General features: G+C 43.7%; 1 protein-coding gene across 1 annotated transcript in view; it reads left to right on the top strand.

The window, feature by feature from the left end:
• LOC311126014 (intermembrane lipid transfer protein VPS13B-like) overlaps positions 1-21,442 on the top strand; it is a gene marked incomplete at its 3' end in the record, with an annotated part of 210,680 nt that extends 189,238 nt beyond the window's left edge. Inside the window, 2 exon segments of the mRNA XM_084200044.1 lie at positions 20,705-20,839; positions 21,263-21,442. Of these exon segments, the coding sequence (XP_084056170.1) occupies positions 20,705-20,839; positions 21,263-21,442 (315 nt within the window).
• Positions 21,443-25,176: the final 3,734 nt, after the last annotated feature.

Here is a 25,176-nt window from a genome sequence, read left to right as displayed (position 1 = left end):
CTTTTTTTTATTATAATTATTATTATTATTATATATTTTTCAGGGGGTAGATCAGCTTTAATATTGCAGATAGATTGTAACTTCCATCAATGTAATTGTCTGCATCACTTCAAATCCCCCATATGTTTTTTTTCTCGCAAATATATATATATACATACATATACATACATATATATACATATCCTTTTAAAAATATATATATTTCCCTTTATCACTTTTCAACCCCACCACCCCTTCCCTAATTGGAATAAACAAGTGAACAACAATGCTTCGGCCTCTACTTCCAGTTTATACATACTATATACATTTTATGGACACAGTCAATTTAACAATAATTATATTTTATTTGTTTGGGGTGTTGAATATTGGTGTTTTATTTTTAATACATTTTATACAAATGTTAGAATTTTTTTCTCACTTTGTTAGAGTATGTTCTGTAGATCGTTGACAGAAAAATAAAAATAAAATACATTTTAATCCCACTTTGTAACACAACAAAATGTGAAAAAGTCAAGAGGTGTGAATACTTTCTGAAGGCACTGTACTTTATTTTGACATGGCCTATTGATCAACGAGACACATGACTTCTTCTTTGTTATAATTGACCTTGAATCATGTTATTATTCTGATTAGTATCATTTTCATCTGTTGTTGTGTCTCAATAGGCCACTAGGCATAAGGAGGGGCTAAGTGGTCAGGTCGCGTCCAAACGTCAGTCACCTGTACTCATCCTGAACAGGATTAAAGGGAGCTAAAAGTAATGAATCTCTGCCTCTGTTGTTGAGTGCTCCAATTCCTTTCTGCCTCAAATGAATCCTTTTTGGAAGTTTTTCTTGGTCAGCCCTTCTCATGGTTTTAGTCATTGTTGTTGAGCACCGCTCCTTCCCTTTGGTTGTTGAAACTAAGGCTAAACCAGAACTCCTAGTGTGAAGACTGATGACTTTACAGTGGCACTTTGAATGCTGCTCACTTTCCAAACTTCTATGACTGTGGTTTGTGGGAACAGATTACAGTTAGGGTCTCTTCTCCCCTCAGAGACCAGAGGTATATTTTATGGGAGGGTTCTGTAGAAAACAGTGTCATGCTTTATGGGTCTGGTTGTCTAATGAAAATAGAGAGGTGGTCTGTGGGGACATATCTGAGTAGATGACTCTGCGCGTGTGTGTGTGGACAGCCTCCAGTTTCAGGCCCTCTGCCCCTCAGCTCTGTCAACTGCCCAGCGGGGAGGTTAGGGGAAACACAGGGTTACCACTATACTACACTACCCTACCCTACACTACCCTACCCTACCCTACCCTACCCTACACTACACTACCCTACCCTACACTACACTACCCTACCCTACCCTACCATACCCTACCCTACCATACCCTACCCTACCCTACACTACCCTACCCTACCCTACACTACACTACCCTACCCTACCCTACCATACCCTACCCTACCATACCCTACACTACACTACACTACACTACCCTACACTACCCTACCCTACCCTACCCTAACATACCCTACACTACACTACCCTACCCTACACTACACTACCCTACCCTACCCTACCCTACCCTACCTTACCCTACCCTACCCTTCCATACCGTAAAATACACTACACTACACTACACTACACTACACTACCCTACCCTACCCTACCCTACCCTACCCTACCCTAACCTACACTACACTAAACTATAGTATACTATACTATACTACACTACCCTACCCTACACTACACTACACTACACTACCCTACCCTACACTATACTACACTACCCTACCCTACACTACACTACACTACACTACCCTACACTACCCTACCCTACACTACACTAAACTATAGTATACTATACTACACTACCCTACCCTACACTACACTACACTACACTACACTACCCTACACTATACTACACTACCCTACCCTACACTACACTACACTACACTACACTACCCTACACTACACTACACTACCCTACACTACACTACACTACACTACCCTACACTACACTACACTACCCTACCCTACCCTACATTACACTACACTACACTACACTACACTACCCTACACTACACTACACTACCCTACACTACACTACACTACCCTACACTACCCTACCCTACACTACACTACCCTACACTACACTACACTACACTACACTACCCTACACTACACTACACTACCCTACCCTACACTACACTACACTACCCTACACTACACTACACTACCCTACACTACACTACACTACCCTACACTACACTACCCTACACTACACTACACTACACTACCCTATTTGCACTGGTTGTACTTTCATGAAAGCTTGGTTGGTTTTCGATTCATTCACTCAAGTCCCCTTAGGCCCTGAAAGTATTGCCAGTCTTTTAACTGTAAAATGTGTATTTATAACTGGAGTTTAAAGTGATGTTCCATGGAGCTCGCTGAAACCTACAGATGGTGCAGATGGAGTCTGGCTACAGAAGACACTGCTGCAGGGGGGAGGTGGCCAGGCCTGGGTTTCTGGGTGATATACGAGCTGTGACATATCTTTAGCATGACGGAGACCTGGAGAAGGAGAGGCAGCAGCGGGCTGGCCAGATGGAGGAATGAACACTGGCAAGACCAGGGGGGGAGAGCCCTGGGGAGAGACCAGAAACCAGGGGGAGAGGCCTAGGGAGAGAGCAGAAACCAGGGGGAGAGGCCTAGGGAGAGAGCAGAAACCAGGGGGAGAGGCCTAGGGAGAGAGCAGAAACCAGGGGGAGAGCCCTGGGGAGAGAGCAGAAACCAGGGGGAGAGCCCTGGAGAGAGACCAGGAACCAGGGGGAGAGACCAGGAACCAGGGGGAGAACCCAGCACCCCTCCAGCTTTACTTCAGACAACCCAGCAGCCATCCAGCTTTACTTCTATTAAACCCACCTTTGGCACCTAATGTGATTTCAGTCAGTTTCCTCACAAAGGCCCACATGTTCTCCTAAGGTGTCTAGAGAGCAGCAGATCCCTGATCTAACATCGTTCCCATAAGATCCCATTTAAGGAATGTGTAGATACAGGAGGACTCTTTCACTACAATCCTCTAGTCTAACACCATGTTGGCCCAGCCTGTTAGCTCATGGATGGGATACTCTGTCCGTCTATTAACTGTTGGCCCAGCCTGTTAGCTCATGGACGGGGTACTCTGTCCGTCCATCCTTATTCATTGTTCTACAAAGAAAAGTTGAAGAAAGTATTTTGGCGGTCTGTGGTTGTCACAATTGTCAGTAAAGAGATGAGGAGCTTAATGGAAACCCTCTACATGTCTGTTTCAGCGCAGGCTTGCTGGGCTGGCCTCTCACTCAAGACTCCATCACGCTTTGAAGAGCTGTCTTATTGGTTTCTCCTGAATTCATGCCTGTCTGTCTGCTTGTCTGCTGCACGGATTGACATCAGGTCCGGCCGGGGAAAGACGAAAGAGAGAACTTTTAATTTGTTGGCAACGTTATTTCAACCTTATTTCTGACGTTATGAGCAAGTTGTGTCAACATCATAGAACTGATAAATAAATCTTAGAGCAACTTGAGACGGGTCTTGTCAATGAAAACTTAAATGAGCCACAGACTGGTCCACTCTCTGCTCTTAGAGGAGTGTGATGATGTTTTAAGTTGATCCAGACAGAACCCTTTGTTCCTCCTCTCTATCCCCCTCAGTGCTCTGAAGACTGTTCTGATGGTCTGGGTTTCTTTCTATGCAGCTAATACGAGAAGCAGGGACTTGGGGGCCAATGGAAATCAGCTAATAAGAGAAGCAGGGACTTGGGGGCCAATGGAAATCAGCTAATAAGAGAAGCAGGGACTTGGGGGCCAATGGAAATCAGCTAATAAGAGAAGCAGGGACTTGGGGGCCAATGGAAATCAGCTAATAAGAGAAGCAGGGACTTGGGGGCCAATGGAAATCAGCTAGTAAGAGAAGCAGGGACTTGGGGGCCAATGGAAATCAGCTAATAAGAGAAGCAGGGACTTGGGGGCCAATGGAAATCAGCTAATAAGAGAAGCAGGGACTTGGGGGCCAATGGAAAACAGAAGAACAGAAGTTTGTTGTTGTTGCTGTCTTACATTTGATTAGTTACATGTTTAAGGCGATGCGGTGGACTTGACAGAACTCTCTGCTGGCTACTCTCCTCTACCCCCACGGCCCCACCCTACAACCTTCACTCCACTCCAGCAGGCCTATAAGCTCAGCCACTCCCACAGCCCTGCGGTGCTTACTCCCACCACTACGCCCCCTCGGGCCCCTAGCGGAGCCTGACGTCTCTCCTCTCATCAGGGTGGATCAGACCTGTCGTTTATCACCGTCTCTCTCCATCCATCATCCATCGTTTCCTCATGCCGAGCTGAAAGACGCTATTTAAAAGAAATCAGGAAACGTCAGTACAGGAGAATTCTCCGTGTGTCTTTGAGGGGAGCCTTCGCTCATTTCCGTCCCGGGAAATAAGATGTGATTGTAACTAAGCTTGGAGGTTGGAGGGAGGGAGGGAGGGAGGGAGGGGAGGATAGCTAACCAGACCTTTTATCTGTACCCTCATACACTTAAAGCCCTGCATAATGAAAGCAGACAGACAGTAGGAAGACCAGAGGACGGACGGACGGGCGGGCGGGCGGACGGACGGACGGACGGACGGACGGACGGACGGACGGACGGACGGACGGACGGACGGACGGACAGACAGACAGTAGGAAGACCAGAGGATAGACAGACAGACAGACAGTAGGAAGACCAGAGGATGGATGGATAGATAGACAGACAGACAGACAGACAGACAGACAGACTACAGAAGGAAAACTAGAGGACGGACAGACAAACAGTAGGAAGACCAGAGGACGGACAGACAGACATACAGACAGACAGACAGACAGACAGAAGGAAGGAAGACTAGAGGACAGACAGACAGACAGACAGACAGACAGACAGACAGACAGACAGAAGACCAGAGGACAGACAGACAGTAGGAAGACCAGAGGACGGACGGACAGACAGACAGACAGACATACAGACAGAAGGAAGACCAGAGGACAGACTGACAGACAGACAGTAGGAAGACCAGAGGACAGACAGACATACAGACAGAAGGAAGACCAGAGGACAGAAAGACAGACAGACAGACAGTAGGAAGACCAGAGGACAGACAGACAGACAGACAGACAGTAGGAAGACCAGAGGACAGACAGACATGTACAGTAGAGCTGTAGCCAGCTATTTTACAGAAATTAAGTTGTTTTTCTCCCTCTCTGAATTAAATTACGAGCACTGCACTACTTTGTACCAGGAGAGAATGTGTAAATGACAGCGTGAACGAAGGAGAACAATGATTAGTTGGACATGAAGCCACCAGACAGACAACAGAGGAACAGGAGAAGAGCTCAGTAGAGCATTAAACCTGACATTAATAGATACTGTGATATACAGTAACAGGCTGTACACACACACACACACACACACACACACACACACACAGAGGCTGCATCTGAAATGGCACCCTATTCCCTGTATAGTGCACTACGTTTGATCTGGGCCCATAGGGAATAGGGCTAACAGGGCTCTTGTCAAAAGTAGTGCACTATATCCAGTAGGGAACAGGGTAGTAGTGCACTATATCCAGTAGGGAACATGGTGCCCTTTCAGACAAAGCCACAGAGGCCCATATTAACCACTGTAATGAATCAAGAAACAGGAATGTGTTTGTGTTTATCAGCTATCCTACTGATCTGGCTCCCTGCTGTTTGTGTGGCTAACCCCAATCCTCAACCCTCAGCCCTATACCCAAACCTCAGCCCCAGTCCTCAGCCCTATACCCAAACCTCAGCCCCAATCCTCAGCCCTATACCCAAACCTCAGCCCCAACCCTCAGCCCTATACCCAAACCTCAGCCCCAATCCTCAGCCCTATACCCAAACCTCAGCCCCAATCCTCAGCCCTATACCCTAACCTCAGCCCCAATCCTCAGCCCTATACCCAAACCTCAGCCCCAATCCTCAGCCCTATACCCAAACCTCAGCCCCAATCCTCAGCCCTATACCCAAACCTCAGCCCCAATCCTCAGCCCTATACCCCAATCCTCTGTCTGTCAGTCAGTCAGTCTGTGTGTTTCCCCAGGTCTGCTCCTATAGGGGCACACACTCTCTCTCTCTCTCTCTCTCTCTCTCTCTCGTCTCTCTCTCTCTCTCTCCCCTCGTCTCTCTCTCTCTCCTCTCTCTCTGTCTCTCTCTCTCTCTCTCTCTCTCTCTCTCTCTCTCTGTGTCTCTCTCTCTCTCTCTCTCTCTCTCTCTCTCTCTCTCTCTCTCTCTCTCTCTCTCTCTCTCTCTGTCTCTCTCTCTCTCTCTTCCTCGTTCTCTCTCTCTCTCTCTCTCTGTCTCTCTCTCTCTCTCTCTCTCTCTCTCTCTCTCTCTCTCTCTCTCTCTCAGAGCTAATGGGGTGATGATGTTTATTGTCCTAGAGGTATCATCACAGGGTGTTAATGAAAAGTACTTGAATGCAAACATTGAGTTCCTCATTTTTAGATGTAGCTTGTCGTAGATAAATCGTGTCCTATTTTCCCAGAGAGCCATACCATTCCTCTGCCGGCGCGGCAGAGCAGAGCAGAGCAGAGCAGAGCAGAGCGGTGCATGCTGGAATGTGCAAAACATGGCTTTCAAGTACGCAGATGTTCTGTAAAAACACACACACACACACGTGCACACACAAATGACCCAAGTGCGGAGGTATGCAGAAAGCGTGGTGCAGAAGGGTTTGCTTCCACATCTCGTACTGCCTCATCAGTGTGATGTTACATCTCTTTCTGTTCTCTCCTGTCTTCTCTCTGTCTCTCTCTCTGTCTCTCTCTCTCTCTCTCTCTCTCTCTCTCTCTCTCTCTCTCTCTCTCTCTCTCTCTCTCTCTCTCTCTCTCTCTCTCTCTCTCTCTCTTCTCTGTTCTCTCTCTCTCTCTCTCTGGGATGGAAAGAGGGGAAGGGTACTACCCAGGGTGCTGCTCTACCAGGGAGGATTTGATGAAGTGCCGTACCCTCTGGTCTCCAGCTGTGTGTTTATGCACCACACACACCTGCCAGCCTGCCCCACACATATAACAACAACACACACCTGCCAGCCTTCCCCACACATATAACAACAACACACACCTGCCAGCCTGCCACACATACAGTGAGGGAAAAAGTATTTGATCCCCTGCTGATTATAATGATTTTTTGTACGTTGCCCACTGACAAAGAAATTATCCGTCTATAATTTTAATGGTAGTTTATTTGAACAGTGAGAGACAGAATAACAACAAAAAAATTGTGAAAAACGCATGTCAAAAATGTTATAAAATTGATTGCATTTTAATGAGGGAAATAAGTATTTGACCCTCTGCAAAACATGACTTAGTACTTGGTGGCAAACCCTTGTTGGCAATCACAGAGGTCAGACGTTTCTTGTAGTTGGCCACCAGGTTTGCTCACATCTCAGGAGGGATTTTGTCCCACACCTCTTTGCAGATCTTCTCCAAGTCATTAAGGTTTCGAGGCTGACGTTTGGCAACTCGAACCTTCAGCTCCCTCCACAAATTTACTATGGGATTAAGGTCTGGAAACTGGCTAGGCCACTCCAGGACCTTAATGTGCTTCTTCTTGAGCAACTCCTTTGTTGCCTTGGCCGTGTGTTTTGGGTCATTGTCATGCTGGAAATCCTTCCACGACCCATTTTCAATGCCCTGGCTGAGGGAAGGAGGTTCTCACCCAAGATTTGACGGTACATGGCCCCGTCCATCGTCCCTTTGATGCGGTAAAGTTGTCCTGTCCCCTTAGCAGAAAAACACCCCCAAAGCATAATGTTTCCACCTCCATGTTTGACGGTGGGGATGGTGTTCTTGGGGTCATAGGCAGCATTCCTCCTCCTCTAAACACGGCGAGTTGAGTTGATGCCAAAGAGCTCAATTTTGGTCTCATCTGACCACAACACTTTCACCCAGTTCTCCTCTAAATCATTCAGATGTTCATTGGCAAACTTCAGACGGGCATATATATGTGCTTTCTTGAGCAGGGGGACCTTGCGGGTGCTGCAGGATTTCAGTCCTTCACGGCGTAGTGTGTTACCAATTGTTTTCTTGGTGACAATGGTCCCAGCTGCCTTGAGATCATTGACAAGATCCTCCTGTGTAGTTCTGGGCTGATTCCTCACCGTTCTCATGATCATTGCAACTCCACGAGGTGAGATCTTGCATGGAGCCCCAGGCCGAGGGAGATTGACAGTTCTTTTGTGTTTCTTCCATTTGCGAATAATCGCACCAACTGTTGTCACCTTCTCACCAAGCTGCTTGGCGATGGTCTTGTAGCCCATTCCAGCCTTGTGTAGGTCTACAGTCTTGTCCCTGACATCCTTGGAGAGCTCTTTGGTCTTGGCCATGGTGGAGAGTTTGGAATCTGATTGATTGATTGCTTCTGTGGACAGGTGTCTTTTATACAGGTAGCAAACTGAGATTAGGAGCACTCCCTTTCAGCTCGTTACCTGTATAAAAGACACATGGGAGCCAGAAATCTTTCTGATTGAGAGGGGGTCAAATACTTATTTCCCTCATTAAAATGCAAATCAATTTATAACATTTTTGACATGCGTTTTTCTGAATTTTTTTGTTGTTATTCTGTCTCTCACTGTTCAAATAAACCTACCATTAAAACTATAGACTGATAATTTTTTTGTCAGTGGGCAAACGTACAAAATCAGCAGGGGATCAAATACTTTTTTCCCTCACTGTATAACAACAACACACACCTGCCAGCCTGCCCCACACATATAACAACAACACACACCTGCCAGCCTGCCCCACACATATAACAACAACACACACCTGCCAGCCTGCCCCACACATATAACAACAACACACACCTGCCAGCCTGCCCCACACATATAACAACAACACACACCTGCCAGCCTGCCCCACACATATAACAACAACACACACCTGCCAGCCTGCCCCACACATATAACAACAACACACACCTACCAGCCTGCCCCACACATATAACAACAACACACACCTGCCAGCCTGTCCCACACATATAACAACAACACACACCTGCCAGCCTGCCCCACAAATATAACAACAACACACACACGTGTACGCACACACACACACACCAACCACCATCAATCCCAGCCTATCCCCCTCTCTGAATGAGCAGCTCCTCCATCTCTCTCTGCATCATCCATGTGTGTAGGAGCTGAACAGCTGTCCTAAACGTTGCTCTCTCTCTCTCACTCACTCACTCACTCACTCACTCACTCACTCACTCACTCACTCACTCACTCACTCACTCACTCTTACTCACTCAGAGGCATTTATCACAGCTCACAGCCATACTGCTGCTAGGGCCATTTATCACAGTTCTGGACAACCTTTTATGCTTGAGAGTTTGAGAAAGAGTCTGGAGGCTTTTTGTGTGTGTGTGTGTGCGTGCGTGTGTGTGCGTGTGTGTGTGTGTGCGTGTGTGCGTGCGTGTGTGTGTGCGCACCATTTTCTGTGGGATAGTGTGTTTCCAGTAGATGGTTAGTTCAGAGGGGGAGCCACAGCCTCTTGGAGGATTTAAGGTGTTTTCAGGCTGTGATCACACACTCAATATCACCATGTATTCTATGATCAATAACTAGATATTGTTTCCAGAGAGAGAGAGAGGGAGGGAGGGAGTAGTCAACCTCTAAATCTAACTATAACCCCCTGCCTAATCCCATCCTCTAAATCTAACTATAACCCCATCCTCTAAATCTAACTATAACCCCCTGCCTAATCCCATCCTCTAAATCTAACTATAACCCCCTGCCTAATCCCATCCTCTAAATCTAACTATAACCCCCTGCCTAATCCCATCCTCTAAATATAACTATAACCCCCTGCCTAATCCCATCCTCTAAATATAACTATAACCCCCTGCCTAATCCCATCCTCTAAATCTAACTATAACCCCCTGCCTAATCCCATCCTCTAAATATAACTATAACCCCCTGCCTAATCCCATCCTCTAAATCTAACTATAACCCCCTGCCTAATCCCATCCTCTAAATATAACTATAACCCCCTGCCTAATCCCATCCTCTAAATCTAACTATAACCCCCTGCCTAATCCCATCCTCTAAATATAACTATAACCCCCTGCCTAATCCCATCCTCTAAATCTAACTATAACCCCCTGCCTAATCCCATCCTCTAAATATAACTATAACCCCCTGCCTAATCCCATCCTCTAAATATAACTATAACCCCCTGCCTAATCCCATCCTCTAAATATAACTATAACCCCCTGCCTAATCCCATCCTCTAAATATAACTATAACCCCCTGCCTAATCACATCCTCTAAATATAACTATAACCCCCTGCCTAATCCCATCCTCTAAATATAACTATAACCCCCTGCCTAATCACATCCTCTAAATCTAACTATAACCCTCCCTTTCATTCACCTACAGCCATTAGGTTATTTGTTAGGATAAACCAGTGCAGCCAGAGACGCTGTATTCCCCTCTGGGAGCAGATCGCTAGATGAAAGGCTGCAGCAGTCTGGTAACCAGGGCTCAGCACCACGATGACACCAGTGGTCCAGTGGCCCACTCTGCTCTCTAAAGAGGAGCGTTTGAAGTTGTATGTCTCTCTGCACCACCATGATCCATCACAGCAGATGGAGGAAGGAAAGGCTAGGAGGAGAAGGAGGTAGAGAGAGAGGAGGAGGGAGAGAGAGAGAGAGAAGAGGGAGGAGAAGGAGGAGGTAGAGAGAGAGAGAGAGGGAGGAGAAGGAGGAGTAGGAGAAGGAGGTAGAGAGAGAGGGAGGAGAAGGAGGAGGAGGTAGAGGGAGGAGGAGGAGGAAGAGGTAGAGGAAGGAGAAGGAGAAGGAGGAGTAGGAGAGGGAGGAGGAGGTAGAGAGAGAGAGAGAGGGAGGAGGAGTAGGAGAAGGAGGTAGAGAGAGGGAGGAGAAGGAGGAGTAGGAGAGGGAGGAGGAGGAGGGGGATAGAGAGAGAGAGAGAGGGAGGGAGGGAGGAGAAGTAGGAGTAGGAGTGGGAGGAGAAGGAGGAGGTAGATAGATAGAGGGAGGAGAAGGAGAAGTAGGAGAGGGAGGAGAAGGAGAAGTAGGAGAGGGAGGAGGAGGAGGAGGAGGTAGAGGGAGGAGGAGGAGAAGTAGGAGAGGGAGGAGAAGGAGAGGGAGGAGGAGGAGGAGGTAGAGGGAGGAGGAGGAGTAGGAGGAGAGGGAGGAGAATGAGGAGGAGGAGGAGGAGGAGAGGGAGGAGGAAAGGAGGAGAAATAGAGGTAGGGGTGATCTGATGTCTGACTCCAACCTGCCTGGATTTATAAACACTATGATCCTGGAAGGCATCCAGACTAGAGACTGTTCCATAATAATGAACTGGTTCCCTTCCAGATCAGAAAGCTGTGTTTAAACCCCCCAACCCTACCACCAAGCTGCTTCATTAACTCAATATTATCCCTGCTATATCATACATCCCATTGTATCCCTCTGAAATACTTTCCATTCATTCGTCAGTGAAATTCGTCAGTGAAACAACTACTTTTTCCTGTGCTACCAACTGCTCCTTCAGACACCCAGCAGTTTAGAGTCAGATTCAGGCCAGAACTTCTCTTCTCTGGACACTAGCTGGTAGGAAATGAAACCTTGTGTCTCTGTGAAGTGGACTGTGGAAGTTAGAAGATGAAAAATACATCCTTATTGGAACAGGTGGTGTCAGAGTTTTATATGATTCCTCAGACAGGAATTCTCTCTCCTCTCGGGTGTCTGGCATCCCTGGTGTTTCATATTCCAAAACCTCCCAATATCTATTACGAATCAGACCCCTGTTATGTTGTACCCAGTATATATTACCAATCAGACCCCTGTTATGTTGTACCCAGTATATATTACCAATCAGACCCCTGTTATGTTGTACCCAGTATCTATTACCAATCAGACCCCTGTTATGTTGTACCCAGTATCTATTACCAATCAGACCCCTGTTATGTTGTACCCAGTATCTATTACCAATCAGACACCTGTTATGTTGTACCCAGTATCTATTACCAATCAGACCCCTGTTATGTTGTACCCAGTATCTATTACCAATCAGACCCCTGTTATGTTGTACCCAGTATCTATTACCAATCAGACCCCTGTTATGTTGTACCCAGTATCTATTACCAATCAGACCCCTGTTATGTTGTACCCAGTATATATTACCAATCAGACCCCTGTTATGTTGTACCCAGTATCTATTACCAATCAGACCCCTGTTATGTTGTACCCAGTATCTATTACCAATCAGACCTCTGTTATGTTGTACCCAGTATCTATTACCAATCAGACCCCTGTTATGTTGTACCCAGTATCTATTACCAATCAGACCCCTGTTATGTTGTACCCAGTATCTATTACCAATCAGACCCCTGTTATGTTGTACCCAGTATCTATTACCAATCAGACCCCTGTTATGTTGTACCCAGTATCTATTACCAATCAGACCCCTGTTATGTTGTACCCAGTATATATTACCAATCAGACCCCTGTTATGTTGTACCCAGTATCTATTACCAATCAGACCCCTGTTATGTCGTACCCAGTATCTATTACCAATCAGACCTCTGTTATGTTGTACCCAGTATCTATTACCAATCAGACCCCTGTTATGTTGTACCCAGTATCTATTACCAATCAGACCCCTGTTATGTTGTACCCAGTATCTATTACCAATCAGACCCCTGTTATGTTGTACCCAGTATCTATTACCAATCAGACCCCTGTTATGTTGTACCCAGTATCTATTACCAATCAGACCTCTGTTATGTTGTACCCAGTATCTATTACCAATCAGACCTCTGTTATGTTGTACCCAGTATCTATTACCAATCAGACCCCTGTTATGTTGTACCCAGTATCTATTACCAATCAGACCCCTGTTATGTTGTACCCAGTATCTATTACCAATCAGACCTCTGTTATGTTGTACCCGGTATCTATTACCAATCAGACCCCTGTTATGTTGTACCCAGTATCTATTACCAATCAGACCTCTGTTATGTTGTACCCAGTATCTATTACCAATCAGACCCCTGTTATGTTGTACCCAGTATCTATTACCAATCAGACCTCTGTTATGTTGTACCCAGTATATATTACCAATCAGACCTCTGTTATGTTGTACCCAGTATCTATTACCAATCAGACCTCTGTTATGTTGTACCCAGTATATATTACCAATCAGACCCCTGTTATGTTGTACCCAGTATCTATTACCAATCAGACCCCTGTTATGTTGTACCCAGTATCTATTACCAATCAGACCCCTGTTATGTTGTACCCAGTATCTATTACCAATCAGACCTCTGTTATGTTGTACCCAGTATCTATTACCAATCAGACCTCTGTTATGTTGTACCCAGTATCTATTACCAATCAGACCTCTGTTATGTTGTACCCAGTATCTATTACCAATCAGACCTCTGTTATGTTGTACCCAGTATATATTACCAATCAGACCCCTGTTATGTTGTACCCAGTATCTATTACCAATCAGACCCCTGTTATGTTGTACCCAGTATCTATTACCAATCAGACCTCTGTTATGTTGTACCCAGTATCTATTACCAATCAGACCCCTGTTATGTTGTACCCAGTATCTATTACCAATCAGACCTCTGTTATGTTGTACCCAGTATCTATTACCAATCAGACCCCTGTTATGTTGTACCCAGTATCTATTACCAATCAGACCCCTGTTATGTTGTACCCAGTATCTATTACCAATCAGACCCCTGTTATGTTGTACCCAGTATCTATTACCAATCAGACCCCTGTTATGTTGTACCCAGTATCTATTACCAATCAGACCCCTGTTATGTTGTACCCAGTATCTATTACCAATCAGACCCCTGTTATGTTGTACCCAGTATCTATTACCAATCAGACCCCTGTTATGTTGTACCCAGTATCTATTACCAATCAGACCCCTGTTATGTTGTACCCAGTATCTATTACCAATCAGACCCCTGTTATGTTGTACCCAGTATCTATTACCAATCAGACCTCTGTTATGTTGTACCCAGTATCTATTACCAATCAGACCCCTGTTATGTTGTACCCAGTATCTATTACCAATCAGACCCCTGTTATGTTGTACCCAGTATCTATTACCAATCAGACCCCTGTTATGTTGTACCCAGTATCTATTACCAATCAGACCTCTGTTATGTTGTACCCAGTATCTATTACCAATCAGACCTCTGTTATGTTGTACCCAGTATCTATTACCAATCAGACCCCTGTTATGTTGTACCCAGTATCTATTACCAATCAGACCCCTGTTATGTTGTACCCAGTATATATTACCAATCAGACCCCTGTTATGTTGTACCCAGTATCTATTACCAATCAGACCCCTGTTATGTTGTACCCTGTATCTATTACCAATCAGACCCCTGTTATGTTGTACCCAGTATCTATTACCAATCAGACCCCTGTTATGTTGTACCCAGTATCTATTACCAATCAGACCTCTGTTATGTTGTACCCAGTATCTATTACCAATCAGACCTCTGTTATGTTGTACCCAGTATCTATTACCAATCAGACCTCTGTTATGTTGTACCCAGTATCTATTACCAATCAGACCCCTGTTATGTTGTACCCAGTATCTATTACCAATCAGACCCCTGTTATGTTGTACCCAGTATCTATTACCAATCAGACCCCTGTTATGTTGTACCCAGTATCTATTACCAATCAGACCTCTGTTATGTTGTACCCAGTATCTATTACCAATCAGACCTCTGTTATGTTGTACCCAGTATCTATTACCAATCAGACCTCTGTTATGTTGTACCCAGTATCTATTACCAATCAGACCTCTGTTATGTTGTACCCAGTATCTATTACCAATCAGACCCCTGTTATGTTGTACCCAGTATCTATTACCAATCAGACCCCTGTTATGTTGTACCCAGTATCTATTACCAATCAGACCCCTGTTATGTTGTACCCAGTATCTATTACCAATCAGACCCCTGTTATGTTGTACCCAGTATATATTACCAATCAGACCCCTGTTATGTTGTACCCAGTATCTATTACCAATCAGACCCCTGTTATGTTGTACCCAGTATCTATTACCAATCAGACCCCTGTTATGTTGTACCCAGTATATATTACCAATCAGACACCTGTTATGTTGTACCCAGTATATATTACCAATCAGACCCCTGTTATGTTGTACCCAGTATCTATTACCAATCAGACCCCTGTTATGTTGTACCCAGTATCTATTACCAATCAGACCCCTGTTATGTTGTACCCAGTATCTATTACCAATCAGACCTCTGTTATGTTGTACCCAGTATCTATTACCAATCAGACCTCTGTTATGTTGTACCCAGTATCTATTACCAATCAGACCTCTGTTATGTTGTACCCAGTATCTATTACCAATCAGACCTCTGTTATGTTGTACCCAGTATCTATTACCAATCAGACCCCTGTTATGTTGTACCCAGTATCTATTACCAATCAGACCCCTGTTATGTTGTACCCAGTATCTATTACCAATCAGACCTCTGTTATGTTGTACCCAGTATCTATTACCAATCAGACCCCTGTTATGTTGTACCCAGTATCTATTACCAATCAGACCTCTGTTATGTTGTACCCAGTATCTATTACCAATCAGACCCCTGTTATGTTGTACCCAGTATCTATTACCAATCAGACCCCTGTTATGTTGTACCCAGTATCTATTACCAATCAGACCCCTGTTATGTTGTACCCAGTATCTATTACCAATCAGACCCCTGTTATGTTGTACCCAGTATCTATTACCAATCAGACCCCTGTTATGTTGTACCCAGTATCTATTACCAATCAGACCCCTGTTATGTTGTACCCAGTATCTATTACCAATCAGACCCCTGTTATGTTGTACCCAGTATCTATTACCAATCAGACCCCTGTTATGTTGTACCCAGTATCTATTACCAATCAGACCTCTGTTATGTTGTACCCAGTATCTATTACCAATCAGACCCCTGTTATGTTGTACCCAGTATCTATTACCAATCAGACCCCTGTTATGTTGTACCCAGTATCTATTACCAATCAGACCCCTGTTATGTTGTACCCAGTATCTATTACCAATCAGACCTCTGTTATGTTGTACCCAGTATCTATTACCAATCAGACCTCTGTTATGTTGTACCCAGTATCTATTACCAATCAGACCCCTGTTATGTTGTACCCAGTATCTATTACCAATCAGACCCCTGTTATGTTGTACCCAGTATATATTACCAATCAGACCCCTGTTATGTTGTACCCAGTATCTATTACCAATCAGACCCCTGTTATGTTGTACCCAGTATCTATTACCAATCAGACCCCTGTTATGTTGTACCCAGTATCTATTACCAATCAGACCCCTGTTATGTTGTACCCAGTATCTATTACCAATCAGACCTCTGTTATGTTGTACCCAGTATCTATTACCAATCAGACCTCTGTTATGTTGTACCCAGTATCTATTACCAATCAGACCTCTGTTATGTTGTACCCAGTATCTATTACCAATCAGACCCCTGTTATGTTGTACCCAGTATCTATTACCAATCAGACCCCTGTTATGTTGTACCCAGTATCTATTACCAATCAGACCCCTGTTATGTTGTACCCAGTATCTATTACCAATCAGACCTCTGTTATGTTGTACCCAGTATCTATTACCAATCAGACCTCTGTTATGTTGTACCCAGTATCTATTACCAATCAGACCTCTGTTATGTTGTACCCAGTATCTATTACCAATCAGACCTCTGTTATGTTGTACCCAGTATCTATTACCAATCAGACCCCTGTTATGTTGTACCCAGTATCTATTACCAATCAGACCCCTGTTATGTTGTACCCAGTATCTATTACCAATCAGACCCCTGTTATGTTGTACCCAGTATCTATTACCAATCAGACCCCTGTTATGTTGTACCCAGTATATATTACCAATCAGACCCCTGTTATGTTGTACCCAGTATCTATTACCAATCAGACCCCTGTTATGTTGTACCCAGTATCTATTACCAATCAGACCCCTGTTATGTTGTACCCAGTATATATTACCAATCAGACACCTGTTATGTTGTACCCAGTATCTATTACCAATCAGACCCCTGTTATGTTGTACCCAGTATCTATTACCAATCAGACCCCTGTTATGTTGTACCCAGTATCTATTACCAATCAGACCCCTGTTATGTTGTACCCAGTATCTATTACAAATCAGACCTCTGTTATGTTGTACCCAGTATCTATTACCAATCAGACCCCTGTTATGTTGTACCCAGTATATATTACCAATCAGACCCCTGTTATGTTGTACCCAGTATCTATTACAAATCAGACCTCTGTTATGTTGTACCCAGTATATATTACCAATCAGACCCCTGTTATGTTGTACCCAGTATATATTACCAATCAGACCCCTGTTATGTTGTACCCAGTATCTATTACAAATCAGACCTCTGTTATGTTGTACCCAGTATCTATTACCAATCAGACCCCTGTTATGTTGTACCCAGTATATATTACCAGTCAGACCCCTGTTATGTTGTACCCAGTATATATTACCAATCAGACCCCTGTTATGTGTTTGAGACCTCCTCTCACCATAAACCCTGTTATGTCCTCTCACCATAGAAATAACACACTGTCGTCTTAGGAAACATGGCAACCAGGGACTTCTTCCAGGCCTCCTGTCTGCCTGCCTGCCTGGGGTTGGGGAAGACAGGTGTGAGTCAGGAGTTAGAGAGGACAGACTCTGGGGTTTACTGAGCTCAGTATGGGCTTTGATTAGTTACCATGAATTAACATCTCAGTGTTGAACAGACTCAACTATACTGTATAAAGCCATATGCTACAGTATTGTACAGGCATCTGACTGCTTACTGTGGTCGATAATAAGTCATTTCATGTCAATTAATTCAGATACAGCGATTAATTTGATCTGTAATCTTCAGATAATAATATTAATAATAATTGTAATAATAGTAATAATAGTAGTAATAATATCAATAATAATAATAATAATTAGTACTGATAGTAGTAATAATGATAATAGTAATAATAATAGTAATAATAATAATAGTACTGATATTAGTAATAATGAAAATAATAATAACAGCAATAATAATAATAGTACTGATAGTAGTAATAATGATGATAATAATAGTAATAATAATAATAGTACTGATAGTAGTAATAATGATAATAATAATAGTAATACTAATAGTAGTACTGATAGTAGTAATAGTGATAATAATAATACTAATAGCAATAATAATAATAGTACTGATCGTAGTAATAATGACAATAATAATAATACTGATAGTAGTAATAATGATGATAATAATAATAGTACTGATAGTAGTAATAATGATAATAATAATAGTAATACTAATAGTAGTACTGATAGTAGTAATAGTGATAATAATAATACTAATAGCAATAATAATAATAGTACTGATCGTAGTAATAATGACAATAATAATAATACTGATAGTAGTAATAATGATGATAATAATAATAGTACTGATAGTAGTAATAATAATAATAATAGTACTGATAGTAGTAATAATGATTATAATAATAGTAATACTACTAATAATAGTACTGATAGTAGTAATAATACTGATAGTAGTAATAATGATGATAATAATAGTAATAATAATAATAGTACTGATAGTAGTAATAATGATGCTAGTAGTAATAATAATACTAATAATACTGATAGTAGTAATAATGATAATGATGATAATAATAATAGTAATAATAGTCATGTCCTTTTCCCAGATACACAAAAAAACACGCTAAAGCCTGTCACATGCTCCCCAGTCAACACAGTTTGCACCATGTTATGAAAACATTTTGTGACATTTTTGTTTGTTTTTGTGTTCGGCATTATAACAAATGCGCTTTCTCCCGCGTTGGATACGGTCACTGTCTGTGGTTCTGAAACATAATCTTCAGTGCTCATTAGAATTGGCGCCTTTCCCTATGTTGCTATGTGCATAATAGAAATGTTAACCAGCAAATAGGGATTGTTAACCAGCATACAGGAAGCAGTAGCGGAAATGAGGAAACGGCCTTAATTGTCTAAGAAAAGTGAGGAGAGAGGAAACCCCAATTTAATTAGGTCTAGAATCAATAGCCTAACTGTTAAATAGGCCTGGCTTTATAAATCATCCATATATATATACAGAAATAAGACAGATCTTGCTTCTGTTGCCTGTTTGAGTGTTTGTTTAATATCCTACTGATTCAGTGAGCACCAAGCCTCACGCAACGGCAAAATGTTGGATAAAGCAGTTTTCACAGATTCAGCTGTTTTTAATCTCTGCTATGCTGTAATAAAAGCTTTTTAAAAATAACATGTTAGAACAGACTGGTATGACTTATAATTGATTTAGTGTTGTTTACACTGTTCCCAACAGGCAGAAAAATGATATTGGAATCTAACAGCACCTGTTTGTCACACATAATATGCACACAGCTCTCACTCCTATACCCTCCTTTATCTAGATCTCCTTCTTATTGTTATGATTACTATTATTATTATTATGATCATTTTATTAAATAGTAATGTCGTTATCATTAGAAGGCTTTGTATAGCAGCCTTGCATAACCACCATGGAGCTGTAGGCCTGAGAGCGCGTCCTGTTTAGTCTTAATACCCTAACTTATTTAGGCTTGTAGTTCAATATATAGGCTACTGTATCTATCAATCAATCATTCATTTGTTCATGCCATCACACAGCATACGAGACATGCTTTGAAATTCAATCAAGCGTTTTAGTTTTGAAATTAAATAACAAAGGGAGCTTTGAATAATTAGACAAAAAAAAACAAAAAAACGCAATTCACGAATGCAAGCTGCTGTAATAAAGGCTTTATATATAATTTTTTCATTCGAACAGACTCTCTGGTTTATCTGATTTATTTAGTGTTGTTTACACTGTACACAAATAATATTATTGTAATCTAACAGCACCTGTTTGGCACACATAATACTCAGTTAACGCTTGCTCCTATACCCTCCTTTTCCATGATCTCCAGGAGAGCGAGACAACGTGCGGCAGTCACACAGGCACTCGCTGTCATCAACAGTGTGACCATCGGGCTCTTTCTGGAGTTATTTTGTGTCTTCATTACTCTCTGTGTACTGTGAGAGAGTTAAAGGGTCCAGGCTCTCTGTGTACTGTGAGAGAGTTACAGGATCCAGGGCTGTGTACTGTGAGAGTGTTAAAGGGTCCAGGCTCTCTGTGTACAGTGAGAGAGTTACAGGATCCAGGGCTGTGTACTGTGAGAGTGTTAAAGGGTCCAGGCTCTCTGTGTACTGTGAGAGAGTTAAAGGGTCCAGGCTCTCTGTGTACTGTGAGAGAGTTAAAGGATCCAGGCTCTCTGTGTACTGTGAGAGAGTTAAAGGGTCCAGGCTCTCTGTGTACTGTGAGAGAGTTAAAGGGTCAAGGCTCTCTGTGTACTGTGAGAGAGTTGCAGGTCCAGGGCTAACCTGAAACACTCTTTAAGGGTCCAGAGGTCAACAACAATTAAAGGCCAATCCGTAGTTTAACGAAGCAGCAGCAGTGTTTAAACCTTCACCAGAGCAGCCCCGCCCCCCACTTCATTTTCAGTTGTTGTTTTTATTAGGTGTGAAGTCTCCCTCTCCTTCTCCGACCCTGGAGGCCTCGGTCCAGAACGTGGAGCTGAAATTCTGCAGCAGAGCCACGGTGAACTGCGCCGGGGGAACCGTGGGAGCTGTTAAAGTGTGTGCCAGGACCCCAGGTGTGTGCAGCTGTGCCCTGTTAAACTTTACTGCCTGTGTGGAAGAGCCTTACCCCCACACCGTGCCGCGCCTAGACCCTTCTCTTTCACTTTCACTCACTCACAGTCCTCCACTCCTCCCTGGACTTCAGTCCAGATGTTTAGTTTCTGTGTGTGTCACCGCTGGTCTCAGGGGGCTCTGTCATTGAGATCAGGGCTTTTCTCTTTCTCTGATGTCTGGAACAGAATGGATGACTCTCCGCACACTGATCTCCATATCACCACTATAGCTGACAGACCCAGAACAGTTCAACAGCAGGTCACCCACAGGACTACACTACTTGTAGAATCAATTTTCAATTCACTTTCCCTAGATCCAGACTGATGTAGTTACATTGTCTCTTTGTTCCCGGATGAATAAAGTTCTCCTCTCCTTCTCTCCAGGTTCACCAGAGGGAATAAAGGAGAAGCTGGTTCCTCTGCTGCAGGGTCCATCTGACACTAAGGAGCTCCACCAGAGTCGCTGGCTCAATGAGATCCGTAAACCTGAGTCCCTGCTGTCCCCTGACCTCCTTGCCTTCTCGATACAGATACCCCAGCACGGGGACGACTGCCGCAACTCTGGTAGGCCTGACGTCTCTATACCTAGAGTAGCTAGCTAGTACGGTAGATGAAACCTCTGGTCTGGTATACTTATCATACCTTAGTCCTTCAGACCAGGTAAGTCATCTACCTCCTATCCCACGTCTAGTCCACAATACTGAAGTCCTCAACAGGTCATGTCATCATTCAGAGTCCTACCCTCCCGTGTGTTTGTCCTGTAAGCTGTTTTCCACTCTGTCTTCAAGTGTTATTGGAAACAGGATGACAGTTGACATTGTTGAAGCTTTACATGCAGCTGGTGTTCTCTGGACAGTCATGTCTCACTGTCAGTACGATGCAGAGCTAACCTCTTTATGACTAACGTCCAAGGCTGAACTGAAAGGAGTTCCCCTGGCCCTGGACCACAGCTTTCTGCTGCTATTGTCCTTCAGTGCACGTGTGATACAGTAATCAGGGGTGGACTTGGAAGGGGAACAGATTTGAAGGGAGAGATGGAGGTGGATTGCTACCATCTCTGGTGGAATGGAAGGGGCATGATGGATGAAGCCTGTGGGTTGGTGTGACTGAGTCAGTAGGAGCTGTTACTAAGAACTGAGCAGAGTAAGTGACTAGGCCTTGAAGCCCAGAGCTCCCATGCTGCTTCAGGAGAGAAGTGGAGCAGAGTGTCCGGTAGCCTTTTGGTGCTCTCCTCAGACAGAGCCGGCCAGAGAGAGAGAGCATTCTGGGAGGTGTCCTGGCTGGAAAAGAGACACCAGCATTAAAGGGATCTACTAGTTTCCTCTGGAACTTTAGAATCTTGTAAATTCTTCATCCCCCTCTCATGAGGTATCTCAAAGCCCTTCTTTATACACGACTTTACTAATCAAAATAGAGTCCAGTAAGCAGCTCAAAAATGGATGTGTGGACATTCCTTTATGTCCAGGTGGCTCAGTGTTTTGGACTGTTATGGACAGTCATCATAGAAACAAGCACATAACAAAGGTTTGCCTTAACTTATAGGCCCTTGTTTGTCCAGTAGTTCTCACTCTTCCAGACCTGTGGAGACGTTCTGTATCCTTACTCCAACTCCTTGTTTGTCCAGTAGTTCTCACTCTTCCAGACCTGTGGAGGCGTTCTGTATCCTTACTCCAACTCCTTGTTTGTCCAGTAGTTCTCACTGTTCCAGACCTGTGGAGATGTTCTGTATCCTTACTCCAACTCCTTGTTTGTCCAGTAGTTCTCACTCTTCCAGACCTGTGGAGACGTTCTGTATCCTTACTCCAACTCCTTGTTTGTCCAGTAGTTCTCACTGTTCCAGACCTGTGGAGACGTTCTGTATCCTTACTCCAACTCCTTGTTTGTCCAGTAGTTCTCACTCTTCCAGACCTGTGGAGACGTTCTGTATCCTTACTCCAACTCCTTGTTTGTCCAGTAGTTCTCACTGTTCCAGACCTGTGGAGACGTTCTGTATCCTTACTCCAACTCCTTGTTTGTCCAGTAGTTCTCACTGTTCCAGACCTGTGGAAACTTTCTGTATCCTTACTCCAACTCTGGGGGTAAAACATTGCCGTAGAGACTGAGATCTGTGAGTTATCCAGCCGGCAGCGTTCATTGTTTGTGTCCTAATAGGTAGTGACCCCTGGGAGAAGACATACTGTACCGTTCCCATAGAGACTAAGCGATATCAGTGTCCTCCTAGGGAGTTACTGAATCTGCAGCGTTGAGTCTCCTCACCCAGTGAGGTCTTGAATATCAGTATGTCATCACCCTCTCCACGTATCCCAGTCCCGTCCCCTTCTCCAGCACTGTCATCCCGGCGTTCCCGACAGCGTTCCTAACCAGAGGATCTATCCCCGGGAATCCTCCCCGCTCCATAGGATTCCACCAGCAGATTGATGCCTCTGGAAAAAGGCATCACATCCTTCTTCACTGAGAGTCTCTAAAACCTTAGGAAGAAAAGAGAGAGGGGGAGATGTGTCCTAAATGATTCCCTATATAGTGCACTACTTTTGACCAGAGCCTTATGGGCCATATATGGGGAATAAGGAGACATTTGGGACGCAGGAACGGAGGGAGTCTCCTGTGCACTCTGGGCCGTCTCTCCTGGCTAAGGACACATACAGGAGAATCTGAAAAACCACATGAAAAATAATATCCCTCAAGTATTAGTCTGTTGTCTTCAGAGCCTGAATGTACATCACTTTTAATACAGGCTGCGGAGATTCATCGTGTGGCCTTGACGTAAACTCTAAAGCTGCTCACTGAATCGTGCCGGGTCCACGGCTCCTAAACGTGTCACTGCTGAAATGGAGCTCAGAGCTCACTTCAGACCTGACTTGTAGTAAGAGATCTGTGGCTCTGCCGAGGTTTAAAACGTAGAGGGATTTGTGAGGTTAACCCGATCCAGGAATTCTCCTCTATCAAATGCCACTCAGTCAATCACTGTGTTGTTACATGTTGTAAAAGAAAAATGGATGACTTTCACTCATACTATACACCAGACAAGCAGACTATACTCGTCAATAATGGACATCTTCAGACTGTACTAGTCAATAATGGACATCTTCAGACTGTACTAGTCAATACTGGACGTCATCAGACTGTACTAGTCAATACTGGACGTCATCAGACTGTACTAGTCAATACTGGACGTCATCAGACTGTACTAGTCAATACTGGACGTCATCAGACTGTACTAGTCAATACTGGACGTCATCAGACTGTACTAGTCAATACTGGACGTCATCAGACTGTACTAGTCAATACTGGACGTCATCAGACTGTACTAGTCAATACTGGACGTCATCAGACTGTACTAGTCAATACTGGACGTCATCAGACTGTACTAGTCAATACTGGACGTCATCAGACTGTACTAGTCAATACTGGACGTCATCAGACTGTACTAGTCAATACTGGACGTCATCAGACTGTACTAGTCAATACTGGACGTCATCAGACTGTACTAGTCAATACTGGACGTCATCAGACTGTACTAGTCAATACTGGACGTCATCAGACTGTACTAGTCAATACTGGACGTCATCAGACTGTACTAGTCAATACTGGACGTCATCAGACTGTACTAGTCAATACTGGACGTCATCAGACTGTACTAGTCAATACTGGACGTCATCAGACTGTACTAGTCAATAATGGACGTCATCAGACTGTACTAGTCAATACTGGACGTCATCAGACTGCACTAGTCAATACTGGACGTCATCAGACTGTACTAGTCAATACTGGACGTCATCAGACTGTACTAGTCAATACTGGACGTCATCAGACTGTACTAGTCAATACTGGACGTCATCAGACTGTACTAGTCAATACTGGACGTCATCAGACTGTACTAGTCAATACTGGACGTCATCAGACTGTACTAGTCAATACTGGACGTCATCAGACTGTACTAGTCAATACTGGACGTCATCAGACTGTACTAGTCAATACTGGACGTCATCAGACTGTACTAGTCAATACTAGTAGTGTACTAGTCATAATATGATGGATGAAGGGAGAGTCATTGATAATATTTTCTGAACGTTGTAATGATCAGAGTATACATTTTAAAGGAACATTGTATTTCTGACACTGAGTCCTCTTTAGTCTGTAGAGATATATATTTGGAGGAACCTCAGTAAAGTCTATCTAGTGCTCAGTAGACTATTACCATGATTTAGAGAGTAGCATGTTTCAGCAAAGCAATGCCTCATAAATGCAGTACATATTTTTGAATATTAAAACCTGATCCGAACACAAGACAGAAGACC

This window comes from Coregonus lavaretus (assembly GCF_964263955.1).
Source record: "Coregonus lavaretus genome assembly, contig: HAP1_SCAFFOLD_647, whole genome shotgun sequence".
NCBI lineage: Eukaryota > Metazoa > Chordata > Actinopteri > Salmoniformes > Salmonidae > Coregonus > Coregonus lavaretus.
This window is presented reverse-complemented; position numbering and strand designations above follow the sequence as displayed.